Here is a 23,392-nt window from a genome sequence, read left to right on the forward strand (position 1 = left end):
GGAAATCGGAGGGGGACACAAGGGTCAGATCCCACTTCAATTTGTCCTCATCTTGACATTTGAGGGGGGTTTCGCCCCCTAAAACCATTTTTTAGCTGAAACAAAAAAACTAATTTCTTCCTTTGGACCCCTCTATACACCAGCTGGCATAGTCCATATCAATTCAGGCAGGGGGAGTACCTTCATAGTCTCAGGTGTTATTGAATTCAACATATGTTAAAATTCAGGACAAAGTAAGAAACCCATATGTTTTTGTTTTGTCCACAAAAATTCCTGGCCCGAGATACAGGTTGCCAAAGATGGCACCTCGGGCATCATTTCTCACGTGCGATTTTCTGCAAAATATTAAAATGCTATAACTCTGGAATGGTTCAAGATATTTTGTTGGTGTTTTTTGTATTTGAAAGAGAATAAGTTTCTGATTAAAATGATAACCTCCGTTTGGAGATATGTGTGTAAGTTCTCTTGCTGTAGCCTTTGGAATTTTTTTTGAAATATCAAAAATTATATTTTTTTTCAAAAATGCCAATCCCAAAAATTTTTATTTTTTTACTGTTGATCAGTACTATACAGTACTACATTCTCTGAAAAGGAGAACTTCCACTTTTGAGTTTAACAGGTTTTACACACAATTGAAAATTTTGCCATACATTAAACCAGTTTCCATTACCACATTCTCACATATTGGTCTCATGAAATCAAAATCTAGTCTTATTTGACATGGCATTTTAATTCTTCATAAAGATAAGTAACAGACACAGCTTTCAAAACATATTAAAGCTTCCAAAATATATGTGCAAGTTCCAAAACATATTACAGGTCCCAGAGCACTTCTGTGCACTCTGCTTAGAACTGAAATTAGCAATTCAATGAACTAACAATTTGTTCAACTGCATCAGCATCTTCCTTTGATATTGAGTGATGCCTTCCTGTTGAACCAATATTAACTGGGGCACCCACAACCTTTAAAACCGCAAATTGGAAGTGATTTCTGATGGTGCCCCTAGTCACTTCAATAATCGTTACCGACTATTTGAATTTACTAAGTCGCTTGTGCCAATGGAGTGGATATACAGTGCTACTGGTCATGGGAAGGGGCTTTGCGATAGGAGGCCTGCTGAAGCACCACGCTACAAAACAATCTTTCCAGCCCAAGTACAACTGCAATTCAGAATGCCATGGATTTTACAAGAGTAGTGAAGTCGTACACATCAACAACCCTCATCCTGTTGCCCAAAGAAGAAGTTGAAGAATTCCCCAGCAGAAAATAGAAGAATGGTCCAAGCCTGTGAAAGGAATTCAGAAGACACATGTCTGGACTCACAGTGATGGGTAAACCATTGCACGAACTTTAAAGAGCAAGAAATTTCATTTGTCCAACCAAGATCTCGGAAATGGCAGGAGAATATTCAGATTCACAACCTACAAAGAGGAATGTGTGTGGCCTGTGTGTAAGACTGTGACTGGTTGATTGCAGAGGTTATAGATATCAGTTATGAGTTAAATGAAATCGCCGTGAACTTTATGCTAACACATGTTCTGGCTGCTGGATATATATTTCCAGCTGCAAGACAGCAACACCACCGCCAGTGCTCACTTCCAATTTGCAATGTTTTAAAGATTGTGGGTGCCCCAGTTCCTATTGGTTCAATAGGAAGGCATCACTCAATATCAAAGGAAGATGCTGATGCAGTTGAACAAATTTTTAGTTCATTGAATTGCTAATTTAAGTTCTAAGCAGAGTGCATAGAAGTGGTATGCTTTGGAACCTGTAATATGTTTTGGAATTTGCACATATATTTTGGAAGCTTTAATATGTTTTGAAAGCTGTGTCTGTTACTTATCTTTATGAAGAATTAAAATGCCATGTCAAATAAGACTAGATTTTGATTTCATGAGACCAATATGTGAGAATGTGGTAATGGAAACTGGTTTAATGTATGGCAAAATTTTCAATTGTGTGTAAAACCTGTTAAACTCAAAAGTGGAAGTTCTCCTTTTCAGAGAATGTAGTACTGTATGGTACTGACCGACAGTAAAAAAATCAAAATTTTTGGGATTGGCATTTTTGAAAAATATATAATTTTTGATTTTTCAAAAAAAAAATCCAAGGCTACAGCAAGAGAACTTGGACCCATATTGCCAAACGGAGGTTATCATTTTAATCAGAAACTTGTTCCCTTTCAAATACAAAAAAAAAAAAAAAGCAACAAAATATCTTGAACCCTTCCAGAGATATAGCATTTTAATATTTTGCCGAAAATCGCATGTGGGAAATGGTGCCCGACGTGCCATCTTTGGCGACCTGTATCTCGGGCCAGGAATTTTTGTGGACAAAACAAAAACATATAGGTTTCTTACTTTGTCCTGAATTTTAACATATGTTTAATTCAATAACATCTGAGACTATGAAGGTAATTTTTTTTTCTTTGCCTGCCATGTTTCATTTAAATCTGAGGGGGACATTTAGATGACCTCCCTTGTTAGTGTATCATCGAAACTATTTATAGATGGTTCTATTCATTTGGTCATTCTCACCATGCACTTGGGAGTAAGCCATGTTTTTTGCTTGGCAAGCTTCTATTGTGTATTCAGGGTGTCTACCAGTCAAGAAATCAACAGGTGAGTCAAGAAAAGGTAAAGAAATTATGCATTTGTTCAAGATTATTATTATTATTATTATTTTTTATTTTTTTTTTTATTTTTTTTTTACAGTATAATGAACTTACATTCTTATATACCTGTACTGGGATTTGATAAATTTGAATATTTGGAAATCTAGAATTTTATTGAGTTGTGGTTAAGATTTGCTCACTTTGTTTCTTAAGAATTACATTCTTGTATGTGTGAAGTTTTGTAAAAATATTAAATAATGTGGCCATTCCCCATCCAGGATGAAGTTTGGAGCATTGATTTTTATGTGCATTAATAATTAAAGCAAATCTAAATGTCTTGTTAAAGTCACCTTCTGTTTTCATCTTAATCGACCTTGTAGTAGGGGTTTTTAATTGAATAAAATATCTATTTTCGGGGAGGGATTAAATAATGTTAAGAAATAGGTAAAAAGAAGGTCAAGAAAAAGTCAAGAATTTTGGATTTGCTATTTTGGTAGACACCCTGAATAAATTATATAATAAAGTTAGCAAATATACAAACATATTTAAACTGATAATACAAGTAATCAATTACATAATCACAAGTAATCCAGTTAACGAATTGGGATCTTTCACTTGTCTTTTACCACACAAGAACAAACACTTGTTTAATAATTCCATACATTGAATACCTATTGATATATAATTATAGAATATATTGGAAAATAATGAAAAAGAAATAGTGATAACAAAATGATTACAATTATTTGTTGTTATAAATCTGATTCAATCACTTATTATTATTTTTTTTAATGGCATTGAGAAATCTTAAGGTCTGGTTATTAGTCGAAAGCGTATTATACAAATCACACATTCTACTTAATGGGCTGTTTTTATATTTCTGAGTTTTAAGTACTTTGGGAATCAGGTAAGTTTCGCCCACGATTTTTTTTTCTCATATTGAATTGCGGTTGAATAAGGAAGTAACTATTGTTTAAATAACATTTAAAGTTTTATGTAAGTATCACACGTATGATATCGAAATTATCATCTAAAATAGCATTCCTGGATGTAATGTTTTGCCTCACTGCTATTATTACTCCACCTCCTCTATTTCGGTCCTTCTTATCGTGACGATGTATTTTGTAATTATCACTAAAAACTCATTACTAAAAACACCCTCCTGTAACCAGGTTTCTGTAATAATAACTATGTCATAGCCATTTGTAATATTGTTTACATAAAATTCTTGAGTCTTCATGTTAAGCCCCCCTTACATTTTGATAATAAACTGTTATGTTATCAGTAGTCATCATTTAGAAATAATTAGAAGTAATGACATCAATTTATGTTAGGTACATTTTCAAGCGTTCTTAAAATATACACATTTTTATCTCCCTTATATGGGGAGAAAGAGACTATGTTTTTTGTCCTCTCTCATTTTTACTATGTCTAATGTAATGAATCCAGAGAAAATGGGGTGAGTTTTCTCCATTTCCAAGAAATTATTTTCCTATTTCATGTAGTACAATAGAAAGTGTTAAGTGTCACATTATGGCCAAACTGCAGATTGATAGTGCTTGTGACTAGATTAAACTTGCCAGGTTTCAAATTCAAATTCAAATTCAAATTCTTTATTTACGTGGGCGAGGTTCAGCCTGAGGCTGTTCTGCCACCTAACCCGTGTCATCGATTACATTTATATTTACATTTCTTATGTTATTACAGTATTAATACAGTGTGCAATAAACTGTATGATTTAGTTACAAAATCTATTGATAAAATAATTCTAATAAATGTATGAATAAAATGATACAAAAATTGTGAAAAGACAACTACATAAAAATAAAATAAAATGAATGAAAAATAAGTAAAAATAAAAACATGTAGACAAAATACATAACATAAACATACAAGTTACATCATAGTATTTGAACACAATCTCTGCTCTGCCAAAAGAAAATTCTTTACTTCATTTCGGAAAGATTCTATTTTAGATATGCTCGACATGGTCTTAGGTAGGGCACTCCATATTTTTGCAGCAGAATATGAAAACGACGACTGATATGCCTGTGTGTTGCAGAGTGGAAGGTTAAATTTGAAATTATTTCTTGTATGGTGGCTGTGAATACTGGTGCGAGGGATCAACATGTCTGCCAGATACGACGGCTTGCCAGATGTAATAATTTTATGTATAAGGCAATATGTATGCAGTAGCCGCCTACGGTACATATTGAGGATATTCTTATTATTTATGGAAGGTAAAATATGTTCACGTCTCGGGATGCAAAATATGAACCGCATGCACGCATTTTGGCATTTTTGAATCTTTGCTTGTAAAGTTTTATTTATTCTACCAGAGTACACTACGTCACAATAGTCGAGAAATGGATATATAAGTGTTTCAACTAATCGCTGCTTGATTTCTGAAGATAATAGTTTGTTAAATTTAAACAAGAATCTAAGTGTTCCAAATGATTTATTGATTTGGCGGCTAATATACTCATTCCATGATAGACGAGTGTCAAATATCAGTCCAAGACTTTTAACTACTTGAGCTCTAGGTATGACATCATCATTTATTGTAATTGTTGTATTAGTGTGCTCGACCGAACCAATAGCATTTCGAGTTCCAATAAATGTATAACATGACTTATTAGCATTAATTTTAAGGCCATTTGCATCACACCATGTTTTTATCGCACCCAAATCATTACTTATGTATTTAATACTTATGGCAAATTCTGTTGGATTGAATGATTTGGTTAGTTGAGTGTCATCAGCATATGAATGTACGTTACAGTATTTGACAACTGAGGGTAGGTCTGCAATATAAATCGTAAACAATAAGGGACCTAGTATAGATCCTTGTGGAACACCAGATGAAATATATAATTTATTAGATAATAAAGTAGGCGACAGTTTTACACGTTGATTTCGGTTACTTAGATATGAAAAATACCAGTTAAGGGTAGATTGTGAAAAACTGTAATATTTCAGTTTACTGAGCAGTAATTTATGTTGTACCGTATCAAATGCTTTGGACAGGTCCAATAATATTAATGCAGTGAGGAATTTCTTATCCATAGCCTGGAGGATGTCATTTGTGACTTTCAGCAAAGCCGTAGCAGTGCTGTGTGCCGGCCGAAATCCTGACTGTGAGGGTGGAAGAATATTGTTTTGGGCAATGAAGCTAAATGTCTGTTTATAGATTATTTTTTCTAATAGTTTTGAACACACAGGCAGAACACTAATAGGTCGAAGGTCGTTTACATTAGTTGGTCGGGTCGTCTTAGGGAGTGGTGTTATCAAAGCTTCTTTCCATGTCCTGGGAAATACGGATTTCTCGAGCGAAAAGTTAATAATATGTGTGATAATAGGCAAAATAAAAGGTAGCGATAACTTCAGCATTTTAGTTGATATTCCATCTGCACCAATAGCAGTAGACTTGATTTCGTACAAACATTTTCTTACAGTATAGCCATCCACTTTTTTAAAAGCAAATTCGGGAAGCATATTATTAAACTTTTGGTTACTAAATTTTAAACATTCTTGAGATATCAGACGTTGGTCGATATTTAGACTATCAATTGAATTAATAAAGTGTTCATTTATCTCGTTCGCATTGTCAAACGTGGAGGGGAGATCATTTTTATTTGAGCCAATGCCTACAGATTTCAGCTGCTTCCATAAATGCTTTGGTTGTCTTGGTGTTTTATTGATGTTATGCTCAAAATAACACTTTTTTTCTTGCCGAATAACGGATGTCGTGAAATTTCTCAATTCTTTGTATTCTTTCCATGCAGATTCAGTTCCGATTCGCTTGAATTTACGAAACGCATTGTCCCTTAGTTTCATCAACAGCTTCACATTCGATGTAATCCACGGCATACGTTTGTTACGAACTCGTGTTTTACGGACTGGCGCGTGCTTGTCAAAGAGATCAAGTAAGTTGACATTGAAATACTCTACTTTCATATCCAAGTTATCGGTGTTATATATTTTTCCCCAGTTAATTTTTTCTGCATCCTTCACGAATTTATCATAATCAATATCACCGTATTTTCTGTGGTATATAATTCTGTTCACGCTTTCTGGTTTGGTATACGCAAGTACAACGTAGGTCATTCTATGATCGCTATTGCTGACTGGCTCACCGACACCATGTTGGATTACATTTTGCATGTTGCTGACAAACGTCAGATCAATTAATGACTTAGTCGTGGAGGTTATTCTGGTCGGTTTATTGATTATTTGCGTTAATTGAAATTGATTAAACAAATTTTGAATGTAAACAACGTCAGCACAGTCTGGATGTAAGAAATTAATGTTGAAATCTCCAGCTATAACAAGGTCATTAACTAAGGGATACATTTCGGTCAATATATCTTCTAAAATTGACAACTGTGTATATGGAATACGCTTAGGCCTGTATACGGCACAAATACCGAGACGTTCCTTTTTTATTTCAACCGTAGCTGCAAGGTACTCAACGTCAAACTCTCCTTCGATTTCGAAAGACAACGGATGCAGTTTTAGTCCCTCCCGTGCGTATATGCAGACACCCCCACCCATGCTGTAATGGCGATCAGAGCGTATTAAGTCATAACCTGGAATTTTCAATGCATTATCCGTTATATTGCAAGTTAACCACGTTTCTGTTATAACAAGAATGTCAATCTGTTTCTCTGTAATTTCGATGCATATTTCCTGAAGTTTGGGGAATAATGACCTGACGTTTACATTTGCTATTTTGAGACCCAGGGAGCAGCCGGTTCTTTTGTCATCGGCGAGTGGGCGACGGAGGACATGCCCTAGAGCAGTGGAGTTCATTTCAAGGGGGGTGGTAGGTTCTGTTAGAGGCATAACGGTAGAAGTAACTTCTGGAGGGTTGCAGAGCAGAGAGAGGTTGCAAACTCACTACATTTATCCGCAGATGCATAAAGGTTACAAATACAAATAAAAGTTTTCTGCTTTTTACGGTACTTTTGATCATTAGAAACTTATGAATATGTTTTTTTGATTTACTAACAATTAAACTTTGCTTATGTACAAGAACGTATCTCACATTTACGAAACTAAACTGTAAAATTATGCAGTTGCGATTAAAATATTGAAAGTAGTAAACAATAATAAAAGAAGCAAAACATGTATATATCAAAGAAAAGAGGAACTCAAACATTTAGAAGCTACAACTTACGACTAAATGTGTTCCCGATAAATAAAAATTATAAGAGTAATGTGAAATTTAAATTTTATGTTATGAAAGGTAAAAGAGATTTTAAAAAATGATAAAGTACAGATCACTCATATCTTCCCGGTAAGCGTTCAAAGTTCATCTAATTGCTTTCTGCAAGTGATGAAGTGCTTCACGTTTCCAATGTTTATTACGATATTCCCATCTTGGGTCCAACAGTTCTTGTAATGGTATTTGCTCGTAGCCAGTTTCAGAAGCTCGAGACGTGCGCGGCAGAGATCTTCTGTGATGGTGATATTAGAACCCTTCAGTTTCCGTTTATTTCGAAACACACTTGCTCTCGCACGGTAACTAGTAAATTTAACAAGAATGGCTCTTGGCTTACCTCCGTTCTTCTGTCCTCCTACCCTGTGGCTTCTGCAAATATCACCATGCTGGATTTTGATGCCCAGTTGCTCTTCAAACAAGGCGGTTGCTTTGTTATCGGTATTCTCGTTGGAAGTTTCGGGAATACCGAATATCCGGATGGAGTTCCTCCTCTGGTACTGCTCTAAGTCGTCCAATTTGTCCCTGAGCCCTCGGAGTTCCTCATCCTTCTTCTTCAGTTCATCCTTCATGCTGTGCATTTCTTCAACGTTAAAGTTTAGTGTTTCCTCCAGACTTTGAAGCACTGATTTTGTCACTGCCTCGACTATCGAGTCCACCATAATTTTCATCATTTCAGGTGCCTGCACAGCAATCTTCACTTCTTCACAAACACGTTTCACAAATTCTACGTTGTTGAAGTTGGAAACACTGCTTACGCTGTTCGGTGATCCCTGGTTCTTTCCAGATTTCTTCGGTGCCATACTGAACGGTGAATTAGAAAATAGTACAATACAAGGCACAAAGTAATAAACCGAAGGCGTGTTATTTGCAAATGCACTTCTCAGATATTAATCTCACCTTACAATAATAGTTTGACCATTAGAATGTTAATTTACTGCAGTTGTTTACGTTATTTCGGGAGCACAAACGTTACGCACTAGCGACCAGCCGCCATTACATCATCTATTGTTGTTGTTCTTAGTATTTAAACATGTCAAATAGTTTGAATTAAGAACGTTTGATTCCCTTCACCTGCAGGCACAGATCATGTTTAACATACAAAAGAAAAAAGTTGCAACTTACATGAATGGTAACTTTTGTAACCTGTATTTTCAGAACAAATATCTTCAAAATTAATCATTTATACAACTTGCAAACTCTTGAATTATGTACCATGCTCCTAAGAAAATTATTAAATAAATTAAATTTGAGTGTTATTCACTCCTTTCTTTGTCAAACCTGGATGTCAACAAGTTTCGACAGACCATTGGTGCACTTAAGGTGGGGGTCAGAACTCTCCTTTGGACCTAATTTTCCTGAAGAAAATATGTGAATAATATTATTATTATTATGCTCAATTTTTCTACCCAGAATGCATGCAAGATGCATTTTGAGCAGCTGAACACCCATCTTAAAATTCCCATCTGTAACTTTGTGATGTAATGTTTTAATTAGAATAGAAAAAAAATTATGAAAAAAATATATAGTCCTAATCTGCTACCTCAAACAGGTAATTGACATTGTTTGTTGGAACTATACATCATAATACCAGATACTATAGTAAGATATGTGAGGATAAGGTACATAACTAAAGGAGCATCAATACTTATTCTGCACCAGGAATGGATGACATCACACTTTTAAAAAAAAGTTATTTAGGAAAGTTTTTCAGGAGACTACCCATTACTAGATTTTTGTTTCATATATTCCATATTGGAATCTCGTTTATTATTTTATGTTTACAAATATTGTTTTTCTCATATTGACTTCTTTATAGCTTCCAGCCCATACCAGAAGTATCGTTATTGGAAACTGCAAGGGCAGGTTGAAAAAAATTGCGGCCTACTTAGGTTTGAGCAAACTAGTGCTCAAACTAACACCATCAATTAAATTCTCATAATATATAATTTTGAATGTCGAATGGGTGGAGAAGTTCAAGTAAGTTAGCTCCAGTTTTGTGCAATGACTGATAATGGTGAACAATACATGGTTGTATTGCTGCGATCCCATCACAAGACAGCAGTCAGCAGAATGGCACGACAGTGGTTCTCCATGCCCAAAGAAGGCCACGGTACAGCGGTCGACTGCAATAGTTCTGGTCACGGTCTTCTGGGATCGTGAGGGCATCCTGCTGGTCGATTACCTCCAATGAGGCATAACCATCAGTGCCACCTATTATATATCTCCGCTGGACAAACTGAAAGTGGCACTCAAGGAAAAGTGACGTGGAAATCTGACGAAAGGGGTTATCTTTCTGCAGGACAGTGCACCCATCCATAAGGCATGTCAAACAATGGACAAACTGGAACAGCTGCGGTTCCAGATACAGGAGGATCCCCCATATATCCCAGACTTGTTACCATCGGAAAAATCGTTCTGAAGGTGCAGATGCCATCATTAATCACGCAGAGGCTTGGTTTGCAGAGCAATCTTTGGACTTCTGTTTGCAAGGTCTGCAAACATTGCAGCAACAATGTCAAAATAGTTTTCATCTGCCGAAAAGTATATGAGAATATGTTGAATAAAACCACCAAGCACTGTTGCACATATCCATGTCTTATAGCGAAGGCCGTGAATTTATCAGCCTACCCTCGTATAATTTAGAATTTAATCACCTGTATAGGCAATACATTACTTTTGCAGAATCTATATTGAATATTTTTGTGAAATAATCTTTCTTACAGAAACACCGTAGAGCTTGAAATACGTCAAGATGCTACAGCTCAACGAGGAATTAGAAAATATGTAGGTCCTTTGTTGGTGACCATTCAGGAGTTGGACGGTACATTTTTTCACACACTGCAGATAGAAGGAACTGTGGCGAAGGCTGATATAACTTGCCATTCCAAAAGCAGAAGAAACAAGAAGAAGAAAATTCCATTGTGTACCATGGAAGAAGTGGACATGGATCTCAGTGCAATGGAGTGAGTTTTAATGCTTTGAATCAGTTGATATTAATTTGATAGTTTTAAAACCCACATTTCAGGCACGGAGGTTGACTTGCTTTTCATGATAAAATCGTGCATCAAAATATACGTTTTTATAAAGAATAGTTTGATATGTATTCTCGTCTGACGCCATGTGGAAGACCCAGGTTCGATTAATGGAGTTGGTGATCTACAGTCGAAATTTTTCTGGCATTGTCCCCACATAAATCAGGTCTGAGGCTCAAATCAATGGGAGTAAAGGCAGCCAGAGCATTTTGCTCATCACATCACCTCCTACCCCCACATCCTGTAAATGCACCTTCATGCCACGGTGCTATATGCATGGGGAATTTTACCTTTACCATGATAGATATAATGTTTATTCCATAATTTATTATTGGAATATTTTAGTTCAAAATTCTGATAAACTGGTAGGATAAACTATCTTTAGATTTTATTCATGTTAATTCTAAAACAACATGTGGGAGGTATTAACAATTTTATTCATGCCTTAACGTATTCTTATGTTTCAGCTTTAATATTTTCAGTAAAAGAAACCTCTAAAAATATTTTTTAAAAAAAATCCAATAAAGAACTGAAAGATACTGAAAATTACCAATAAATCATAATCAGCCATAAAATACAAAGAAAAAGCAATATTTTCTAGGTCTGAAGTAAAACAGTATACTATTTTGTTTAGGATAGTCTTCAAATTCGTGGAAAGAGGATGACTTTTATCAACTTCTAAACCCTGATAATAAGAATTAAGCAACACAGAGAAGCTATCTTTTCCTACTAAGAGATTAAATGGCTGCGGAATATAAATGTCAAGGGATCTATCTTGGGCATCCAGAATTACATGTGGAACATTTCACACATAAAATGTAAGGTTCTAGTCATGAGCTTGGATTAAAATATTTATAATAAACTGATTTCATAGAATTGTGTAGTAGTGTGTGATGTCTGCTAGCAAAAAAAAACAAAAAAAAACTTGATTATGATGACATGAAAAGTATTAACGAAAATGTGTAACATGTGTGACCCTGTAAAAGTGTGGCAAAATTTGATTTCATTTGCCTGTGAAGCATGTAGGCCACAAATGCTAATAATTTTCGTCGGTGAAATATGCAAGTTATATAAAAACAATAATTGCTTCCAGACTGATTTGCTTTTTGTTTCATGCAGTAGCAGCACATTTCATGGAATATTCCATCTTAGGTTGATTGTAGGGTATGTTGATGCTGTAGAAACTAGAGCTAGGGGTAAAATTATCTAAATACCTGATGCTTGGCATTTAGTTATGGGTGTTTTTTTTTCTAGTGCCGACTCTCCTGTGCTGTGGCTTAGATTGGACCCCCATATGACACTACTTAGATCAGTGAATATTGAGCAGCCAGATTACCAGTGGCAGTACCAGTTGCGCCACGAGAGAGATGTCACTGCTCAATTGGAAGCCATCTCTGCCTTGGAAAGGTATCCCACCCCTGCCACTCGCTTAGCATTGACAGACACCATTGAGAATGAGCAGTGCTACTACAAAGTGAGGTGTCAAGCAGCCCATTGTCTTACTAAGGTATTTGTTATTTATATCTACAGGGTGAGGCAAAACTCTGGTTACATATGTGATATTGTTGAATGGCCACCATGGCCACCAGACCTAACACCACTGGAATTTTACTTGTAGGGATACGTAAAGCCTATCGTGTAAGCTAAAAAAATTAAGAGCCTGGATCACCTCTAAGAAAGGATCACAAACATCATCTCCCAAATCATCCACACCACACTAGCAGACATTTTACACAACTGGGAATGTTGAATTGTAGCCTGCATTCAAGCAAATGTGCATATATTATACATATATTGTAACTCCCGCACAGTGGCCGTACAGTGTAAGGTGCAAGCTTTGGGCTGTAACTACACGCGCAGGTTCCAGTCTCCTCGAGAAAGCATAACAACTTTTTCTGAGATTTCAGCCTGTGTATGGAACAGGTGCCCATCCACCATCAGAGGAAATTGGTTGATTGATTTGCTTTATTTTACTTTGCCTTTTGTGCCACTTTTGGCTAATTTGCAAAGATGGGGATGAGTGATGATGATATGATGAAATTGATGAATAGGCACTCACAAACGTCCTTGCCCAGGCCAGGATTCGAACCCAGGACCCCTGGCATCGTAGCACGATGTGATAACCAATCCACCACAGAGGTCGGCAAAATAATGAAGGGAAAGTACCGCACTGTGATCGTGGTGCAAGCTTTGGGCTCCAGCTATGGGACGTGACCTGGTTCGAGTCTCCTGGGAAAAGCGTAACAACTTTTCTCCATAGATTTTGTTCTGTGGATGGGACCGGTGGCCATCCACCATCATTAGGAAATTGGGGAGCTACGAAGGAGTTGCATACCCTAGTCATAGAAAACCTACAACAACAACTGGGGGTTCCTTGTGCTGACCACACATCACTCCGTAACTGGTTGGATGATCTCCCACCTCTGATGGGAGTGATCCCGGCAGTCAGTAGGTAGGCCATGGGCTTCACGGGCTGTTACACTATGGGTTATTTACTGTAACCATTACATATCAATCATTTGTCTATTTATATGCATGTATTTGTTTTCCTAAGAAACCTGACTTTTGTCTCGCCCTGTACAGCTTGATTTGATTTCTGTTATTTGGCTAATTGCAACGATGAGGATGAGTGACGATATGATGAAATTGATGAATGGACACTCACAAATAACACCCTTGTTCAGGCCAGAATTTTAACTTGGGAACTCTGACATCATAGCATGCTGTGCTAACCACTCCACTACGGAAGTTGGCAGATCTAAAGCTCATTCCTTTAATGACTGAATGTAGTGTCGGAACAACTGGGAACTTAATTAAATTGTCTGTGTAATTTTTCAGAGATATAACTTACCTGCTTTCTACGTATTTTGTTTTATTGATTTACATGTTTATTGAATTTTAAAGTAGAGCATGGTAGGTAGGATATGTACTGCCATGCAGAAGATCTCATTGCATTCAGTGTGGGTGGTTTCAGGTGAGAATTTTTCCAGCAATATCTCTACATGGAGTGGTTCATCCAGCCTCTAATAAATGGCTACGGGACGGGGCTGCTAAGGATGGCCAGAGCATGATACTAATCGCATCACCTCCACAAATGGCAGAGATTCTGAAGGTATGGAGCCCTACCTTCACATCTCCCCCCCCCCCCCCATAGCATTCGCAGGATGTTTTATTGCCACTTTTAACTGTATAGTTTCTTGCATTCACATATTGCTTGCATTATATACAGTTCTTACAAGCACGAAAACACAATTTTTGAAACGTCACATCAAAAATTATATGTTTGTGCTTGTAAAACCATAAACTTGATTGATTGAGTTAGTGTTTCAAGTCCACTTTATGCACAGCAAGGTTAATCGGGACTGGACCTACAGTTTAAAGTGGGATCCGAACCACTATGTGCCTCCCCCGGTGTCGAACATGAGACCCCTTGATCACAAGGCGAAGATCATTGCACCATCGGGGAGGCTAGAACTACAAGAGAAACCATTATGAACTACATTCTTTATCACATTTTCAAGTTCTTGATAATCATACTCAGCTGATGTTCTGGTTTATATTTTAAAGAAGCAGGAAATAAGCACCTGCCCCCTGAATACATGCAGGAGGAAGAGGGCTCGCTTCTATGGGGTTCTCCTGTTCTAATCAAACTCATTCTGCCTTTAGGCTGTATAGATAAAAAATATGTAGTGTGTCATTTGATTTTACATTGTTGTGGCTAATGGTGTCACCTTGCAATCAAAGGGTGCTCTGTTCAATTTCTACAGTGATTTAGATTCCACTTTAAACTGTGGGTTCAGTCCTGATTAGCTTTTCCATGCATAAAGTGGATTTTAAACATACTTTGCAGCTGTTTTCATAGCTAGTAATAATTATTTGAATCTCTTTCTAGGTAGCAAATGCCATGGTGTCCACTTGGGCTGGTCCTCCTGCAATGTTAGCAATTTTCCGCAAGTTGTTTGGATCTTTTGCTAGCCCACGTATAATTAGGCAGAATAACTTCTCCAACTTGCAGCATTACTTTCTTCAGAGGGTATGTATCTTATCTAATATGAAAACTGTGGTGTTGAAGTGGTTTTCATATCACATGAAACAATCTTGCACAGTTGTAATTACTAGTGTGTTATGCGTATTATGTGAGGGTGAACTGATATTATTACCTATTCCCACCCGATACCAATGCTTGAAAATTGTAACAATTAAAAGTTATTCAAGGGTAACTGGGTCTAAAATTACAAATATTTTTATTGATTAGGATTCAACAAATGATAAAAACATGACCGAGGATAACACTATTCCCTCCGTGAGCACTTTGTGGATTTTTATATGAACTTTTCATCATTGTCCACGGAGTGTACATTCCCCCTGGGATATTGGGATATATTTTGATATTTTACTCAACTAAGATATTCATATAATTATTTTTTGGTGATTAATTATTTAATTGCAAAATATTAAAGCTTAACTTATCTAAAGGAAAAGCTATTAGAATCAGCTACATATTCTGTGTAAAATTCTGAAAAGAGGAAAAATTATTTCTGGAACAAATAAAGCTGACGACTCTTGCGAGTAATGACTAAATTAACTCCTACTAAAAAAAATGTGTAAATATTTTTAAAACATTTTTTATGACTGCTGGATAAGGTTTCTACCTCTGTTTTTGAGAATGAACCGCAAAATATTGGTCGATATTTCAACCAGCCTTGTGTGGCACAATTAACGTGCCATTTTTTGAAAAGTACACACAATATTTCAGTTCTGTCTTTTTTTGTTCATTACTATGCATTTGAAGGTATGACATATTTGAATTAAAAACAATACAAATGGCGTTCAATAAGTTTTGCACAGATGGTTATAATATTTTTATTAGTTGCAATATGATGATGAAATTTTAGGTGAACATACTTTGATCCTTTGGCTAGAAGACCATGTCACTCAATGTATCCTCCATCTGCTGTGACGCATCTCGTCCAACGTTCTTTCCATGCCTTGAATTCACTTTGGTAAAATTCAGGTGGCTGACTTTTACACCATTGTTTCACACAAGAAATGAGGTCCTTGTCACTGCCGAATGTTTTTCCCCGCAGGTGGGCCTTCAGACGACCAAACAGGAAGAAATCCGAAGGAGCCAAGTCCAGACTATAGGGAGGCTAAGGGACGACTTCCCAACCCATTTTCATCATTTTTTGCTGTGTCATCGTGGCTGTGTGAAGCTTGGCATTGTCATGATGGAGTTACGACATTCTCTCCAGACCAAGAGACCAGAGCTCAAGGTAAGGTCATCAAACTCCATCATGACAATGCCAAGCCTCACACAACCACGATGACACAGCAAAAAATCATGAAAATGGGATGGGAAGTCGTCCCTCAGCCTCCCTATAGTCTGAACTTGGCTCCTTTGGATTTCTTCCTGTTTGGTCGTCTGAAGGCCTACCTGCGGGGAAAAACATTCGACAGTGACAAGGACCTCATTTCGTGTGTGAAACAATGGTGTAAAAGTCAGCCACCTGAATTTTACCAAAGTGCATTCACAGTATGGAAAGAACGTTGGACGAGATGCATCACAGCAGATGGAGGCTACATTGAGTGACATGGTCTTCTAGCCAAAGGATCAAAGTATGTTCACCTAAAATTTCATCATCATATTGCAACTAATAAAAATATTATAACCATCTGTGCAAAACTTATTGAACACTCTTTGTATATCCATTGTTACTATTATTAACAAGCAAGGATTGAAAAATACATTTGTGTTCCCCTTAAATTATGGGTCATATTTATAAAAATTGCTATAACTTCTAAACCACTGCATTTGTTGAAAATTTTTAAATTTTTCATGTAATAATGAGTAAAAAGCAACACTTTAAGCAACATGTGACAATTAAGAGTGCAGGGGGGACGAGGGAGCAAAGGCACAAGTTTGAAATATTCGAATGTCATAATTTCCAATTTTTTTTCAAAGTTGGGCACTGGCATTGCATAACCTCAATGAGTGGTCTTTTGTCGTGCTTCCCTCCAAATTTGGTCCATACAGCATCCATAGGGCCGACGCTATAATTGAAATTACAGATATTGTTCCATAAGCTGGCAACCCTGCTGCTCTTATAAATTGTTATTATTAAATATCAGTCTGTTTTCAATGAAACTTTGTACGGTTGTAGGAATGCACCACTGCTTCATACTACATTTTTTCATTCACTTCGGTGTATTTAGTCTTCTTCTTCTTCCTTGATCACAAATTATTGGGAGGCACAATGTATAAATTTTTTCCTAAGCTAAAAGCCCTATATTTAAGAAAGAAAGCAAAACCAATTTTTTCTCTCCGTTCTTGAGCTACAATTTATTTTGTACTTTGCTGCAAATGTGAAAAACACGTTCTTAAAAAGGTTCTGTCATCAACAAGTTTACCCTTGCACAAGGCTCCGCAATGTAATGGTTAATATAGAGCATTCTGTTCAAATTATAAGCATCAATTTATATTTCAAAATATTCAACAATTGAATCAGAATATTAAAATACCTCATGTATTCACAAAATGAAATTTTTCCACACAATATTGATGCCAAATACATGGAAACTTTGAATCTTGCATAATTTTCAGGATAATTATAAGAGTGTATTGCATGGCATTTTGGCTGACCCCACGAAAGACCAATGTGCTGGAAAAGTATCGGCTGGTATCAGTAACAAAATATTTCCGCTCCTGATACATGAGCATTGGTATCAGCTCAGCCCTGGTATTATATCATAACACACTTTGTATGTCATTTGTTTAACAGTAGAAAACGATGCAATAATATGAGAAATTTTTTTGACAACAGATATTATCCTAAATGAAATTGTGGATTGTGATGTGTTTTGTTACTTTTTTTTGTGTTCTGAAAATTATTTTTTGTAACTAACATCAGTGTAATGCACAAAACAGAAATGAAAGTGTAAAAATGACAGAAATTTAATAACAAATGTTTCTCAGCCAGAACTCAATCCATAACCTGGGGTTTTGGCTTCACCACAACGTTGCTAAATCAGCTAGGTTCAATTGAAGGGTCAGCCCCAGGTAAATCAATTTTCTGTCGTAAGTGTAGTATGGTGTCATTTCCTGCCATATTGATACTGTACTAGACTTTACAACATTCTTTCGTTTCATACATTTGATACTTTCATTCATCAAAGTACATGTTTTTTGTACATTTACATATCGATTAATATTATGAAATTAAAAGTTGTTGTTTTTTGTTTTGTTTTTTTAGTTTGGCAAGTTGACTCAACTGTCCCCCCCCCACCCCCTTCACCCCCTGATGCTTCAATTCCTGTAGGAGCCAAAATTGTTTACTCGGTAGGGATGACCATATCGTATTGAGACACACTTTTATTGAGCGTGTGAACCTCGAAAGGTTTGGGGATCGAACCTGGAGCCCTTTAGATGAATGTAATTCTTACCATTTGGGGTTAGCGGTAGCCCGGAAGCTCTCGCTTGGCTGCATCTGCTAACTGCGGGAGGTACCTAAATAAACTTAAATTTACAGAACCCTTTAAATAATGGCAACTCTCTTGTATTTGGGTTACAATGACCTTAAGTCTGCAAAGGCATTAGAAAAGCATATTACCTGTCTCTCACTTAAAGCGTTGGATCAAAGAGTTTCTAAATTAACTCTCACTCACTTGCTGAAGTTCGCCTCTTAAATTGTCTCTCAGTCTTTGCAGCACTTCACTCCCAAACTCACTCTCCTCTCCAAAACCCAAGAACCCTCTTTTCTTACTCCCGAACAACTTTCCTGTACTTTTCCTTTCCTAACCCCAGGACCAACTGTCTCGAGCAAGATGCCACTTGCATCCACCCTGATCAAAACTCCTCCCCTTTTTTTCTCTCATTCCATTTTCCTCTGCAAATACTGGCAAATGCTTTTCGCTGAGCTGGCGCTGAAATTAACACATTCCTTATATTTCCTGCCAGGCTACCTAGCTAAACGTAACTTGAATATGAAAATAAGGGATATGTAACGATATCCAGATATAGGATAATATTCTATCTGAATATTTAGATTATCCAGTTATTTGATATCTGGATATTTGGTTCATCCGAATTATCTGAATATCCTATGTTCGGATATTCAGATTACCCAAAAATGTCCGGATATCAAATATGTGCATTATATGGACAGTTTTATTGTTTGCTCATTTTACGGGCCATCCACATATTCTTTCATTCGTCATGTTCATATTTCACTACGGATTTTCTACAAATACTTCAAATTCGGATACAGTGGCCATCCCTAGTTTCAAGGTGGTCATTTGTGAAAAAAAATTGATCATGCACTTTGTGTCTTTCTTGGTTCCCATATCAAATCTACATGTACAGCTGCAAGCAAGGTTAATAATAATCAAGGTGTCCCTTCATCATTTAAATTTGTCCCATTTCCCTCGTCATGAGACTGAAGAAGCTAAAAAGCTTTGATTTAATATCGGTGCAATTTAATACCTTACAAGAATAGTGTGTGGAAGAAAATGAATTTAAAAAATGGATAATTTGCCCACCAATATCTCTGCTAACAATTGTACAGTCTCGAATACTTCTGGATTGTAACAACCCCATTAACTTTCAGTGGTACCATTACAATCCAGAATTGCCTATAACTCTACAGTTGCATAGATTTTACATGACACTCAGAGACTTTTATATTAATTGTTAAATAGTCATTCGGTACTTTAGTATTATACGGACTACCTGGTTAGGTTAGGTTTATTATTATCATCTCAATAGGGTTACAATTAAGCCATACAACATTTCATTTAGAACAATGTTAATACAAATAATGACTTGATGCCCTATGTAGTCAAAAAATATACAAAAGCTACATCTAAGGAAAATGAGATGAATTTGCATGAGAGTATGTAGTGTTACATACTGGCAATGAAATAAAGAAAGTTTGAGTGTTATTTAAAAGAAAATAAGGTGTATGGGTGTGTGGGTTTGGATATGAGTGTGTATGGAATTACTGTTTGAACAGGATAGAGATGAAAATTTAAATCATATGTGTGTGGGGTGGGGGGAGCACTGAAAATAATATTACTGTGAGTTAGAATTTATAGGCATGCGAACGTAGAAGATGACGGAACTGTACTTTGCTGGTACTGAGTTTAACCTTCGTCAGGACCATATTATATTCCCTTTGCAAACATGATGTTGTCGATCCTGAAACTGGGGCTAATGCTCCTAACCTAACCAGGTACTCGTAGTCCGTATAATACTAAAGTATCAGTCATTCTCTCTACTAAGTTGAACCGCAGCGGTCTTGTTGGTAGGGCATCTTACTGCCACACAGATGACCCAGGTTTGATTCCTAGGGTGAGTTATTTTGGGTAGGAATTGATGATGTGGCTCTGGGGTTTTCCAAGCATTTAGTAAAATGGTTACATGGAGGGGATAAAGGTGGCTAAATCATTATGCTAAACAGCTTACATCCACAAATGGGTGAGATTTTAATTGTATTGGGCTCTCCTCCACATCACCCACTCACCCACTGCACCTTTATGACATGGTGCAATGCACAGGGGTAGCCTTACTGTTTGTATATGTATGTGCCCCTCTGTAATGACTTTTTTTGACACTTTGAATTTTGCAGACGATCCCAGTGGCTATGGCAGGCCTCAGAAATTCTCATGGAATTTGTCCACCGGAAGTGATCCAGTTCCTCTTGGACTTGTTCAAGTATAATGATAACAGCAAGAATCGGTATTCAGACAATTATTATAGAGCTGCACTTGTGGATGCTCTAGGAGCTACAGTTACGCCAGTCATATCAGTGGTGCAACAAGGGTAAGAGACAAGTAAATATTTTTTTAGTATAGTATAATGTAATATAACAGAGAATATAATGTAACAATGGACTCTCCACATTGATGGTCTTTTCATATTTGTAGTATGATGTTGAATTTTTGGTCTTTTAACTAGGAACGGCCACAAAACCCAGATCTGGATTTCGAAGTAATCAAAATATCCATTTCAGATGCAATGGATAATCTGAATATCCAGAAGAATCACTCATTCAGATTATCCAAATATCCAGAGAATCCGGATATCTGGAAAATTCAGTTATCCAGATAATTTGAATATCTGGATAATCCGGAAAGAACAGATTTGTTGAAGGATTTTTATAAAATCCATACAGTGAAATACAAAAATGATGAATAAAAGTATATGTGGATATCCCGTAAAGTGGATAAGCGATAAGACTGTCCAAATAATGCACATATTTCGAATATCTTGATAATTCAATTGATCCGAATATTACTTATCTGGATAATTTGGATATCCAGAAAAATTGGATATTTGGGTAATCTGGATATCGAAATGTCCAATATCCAGATAGAAAATTATCCTAATTACGGATAAAATTTTATCCGGATGTGGCTATCTCTACTTTTAACCACTGTTTCTAGTTTCTGTATGTGCCTACTTTTCAGAGACAGGTTATGTTTCCATCCTCAGGGTGGTGTATTTGCCCCTGTCTTATCATCTGTCAGTTGTCCTCCCTGAACACATGGTTTGTTTGGGAAAGGTATCGATATGTGTGATTGTAATACAAAGAGGAATATCAAAAGAGTGCCTGGGAGGGTTATTTATTGATGGCCAGTGCTTCACATGGCTTAGTGGCCTGGTATTTTAATTTTGTGTGCCTGTTTTTAATAAGCAAAGTGCCGGGGAGGATTATCTTTGAGGTAATTTTTTCTATCAATCTCGATCCTTCTTTAAGGATGTGAGACAAGTGCAAGACATGAGGACTGCCAACAAATTTTAATCTATTTTAAGTGATTTAAATCATGTGGTTACCTTCTTTTTTTTTTTTTTTTACCACAATTTGCACTTGTCTCACATCCCTGAAGAGGTCGATTCAAAAATTAGCATCGTGCAACATTGAACTGTTGGCGGAAAAGATGTTTGAATACTAATCACCGAATCGTTGTTTCCAAAGAACTGTTCGATAGCAAAAACGCGATGCTCCACGCTCCATTGTGCCATTACTACTTCACTCTGCAATACTCACAGGCAGTATGGGCTGGTCGTTGCCCTCCCATTTCCCAGGCATACACAGAAAATGCCTCTTTCCCAGACGAAATGTTGGCATCGGCAATGTGGAACTTTGAATAGAGGCTCCGGATGTGTGTACAGCAACAAGGACATCATCTTACATACTTAAATCATCACTCTATACCTATCCAAACTGCATATCTTACTGATGGTTTTGGTGTTAATAAACGTTTGTATCTTGAAAATCAACGAATTTACACCTATTCCAAAACCAAAACCATGCATTCCTTTTGCGCCACCTTGTATAATAAAACATTGCATTTGTAGAAAGAATATATCAATGGGGTTCACTGGAATTTGTGTTTCTTGCAATAATAACCTCACGATTTTTTTTAAACACATATCTACATTTTGAACTTGTTAAAAAAGAGATTTTTTTTTTATGTTTCCAATAAACAGACACTAATTGTTTACTGACATGTTAAGTCCTCATCATCATCCTTCGCCATTTCCTGCCTCTGGTCGACATAGAAGTCAAGCCTCTCCATTTTTTCGTGGTCTTCCACCACTCCTCTCTTTCCACGGTGTTCCAATCTTGTCCTCTTCTCCTAACACTCTCCACTATCTGCTCTTTCCACCGACATCTTGGTCTCCCCCTTGGCCTTATTCCCACTCCTTGTGCATTATGAGCTCTTACTAGTAGTCTTTCTGCATCCATCCTCTTCATGTGTCCGAACCATCTCATCTGTGCCTGATCTACCCTGTCCTGAAGCTTCACCACATCCATTGTTTGTTGGATCTCCTCATTCCTGAATCTATTCCTTCTAGTCTTCCCCAAAATACTTAAAAATTCCGTCTCCAGTGCCTGCATCTTTCTTTTGTGTCTCCCTGTCATTGTCCAAGTCTCTGCTCCGTACATAATTATTGGCACATAGTATGTGTTCTATATTACCTTCTTGCATTTCATAGGTACATCCCTGTTCCATATTAAACTGACATGTTAAGTATTCACCCAAATTAACAACCCTTTAGTATTATAAGGTACTATGACTTTGTGTGTACTAATCACAGAGTTCCTTTCCAGTGAAGCGTAGTTCTGTGTGCATGGTGGTCATGCTAGCCTGTTCTTACATAAATGTTAGAATTCCATGCATTGCATTGCATTGAAGAGAGGGGAAGAAAAGGGAAGTGGTAGCATAATGTTTTCTCTTGCTTATACATCTAAGTGACAATGACTTGATCATGATAGTCTTATTTGAAAGCAACAACGTCAGTCACTCTGATATGATTGCATATGCAAGGAACATTCTGGAAGTTGGTGTCTCATGTTGAGTAAATAAGATTGCATGCTATATGGGGTGTCCACAGGTGTTACACTCAATTATGATAAATAAAACACCTTTGTTTGCCTGAATGTATTTATTCCAGGTGTGCACATTGTTTAATTTCAGAATATTTTTTTATTTAATATAAATTTTATATTTCTTTTACG

At 36.6% G+C, this 23,392-nt stretch overlaps 1 protein-coding gene across 1 annotated transcript in view; it reads left to right on the forward strand.

Moving 5' to 3' along the window:
* The window catches only part of Taf2 (TATA-box binding protein associated factor 2), a 76,121-nt gene that overhangs the window by 32,405 nt on the left and 20,324 nt on the right, over positions 1–23,392 (forward strand). Inside the window, exons 11-14 of the mRNA XM_083130630.1 lie at positions 10,563–10,802; positions 12,126–12,378; positions 14,764–14,904; positions 20,495–20,688. Coding sequence (XP_082986756.1) covers positions 10,563–10,802; positions 12,126–12,378; positions 14,764–14,904; positions 20,495–20,688 — 828 coding nt within the window. The remainder of the gene's footprint in view (positions 1–10,562; positions 10,803–12,125; positions 12,379–14,763; positions 14,905–20,494; positions 20,689–23,392) is intronic.

This window comes from Lepisma saccharinum, chromosome 1 (genome assembly GCF_977018435.1).
Source record: "Lepisma saccharinum chromosome 1, izLepSacc3.1, whole genome shotgun sequence".
Taxonomy (NCBI): Eukaryota; Metazoa; Arthropoda; class Insecta; order Zygentoma; family Lepismatidae; genus Lepisma; species Lepisma saccharinum.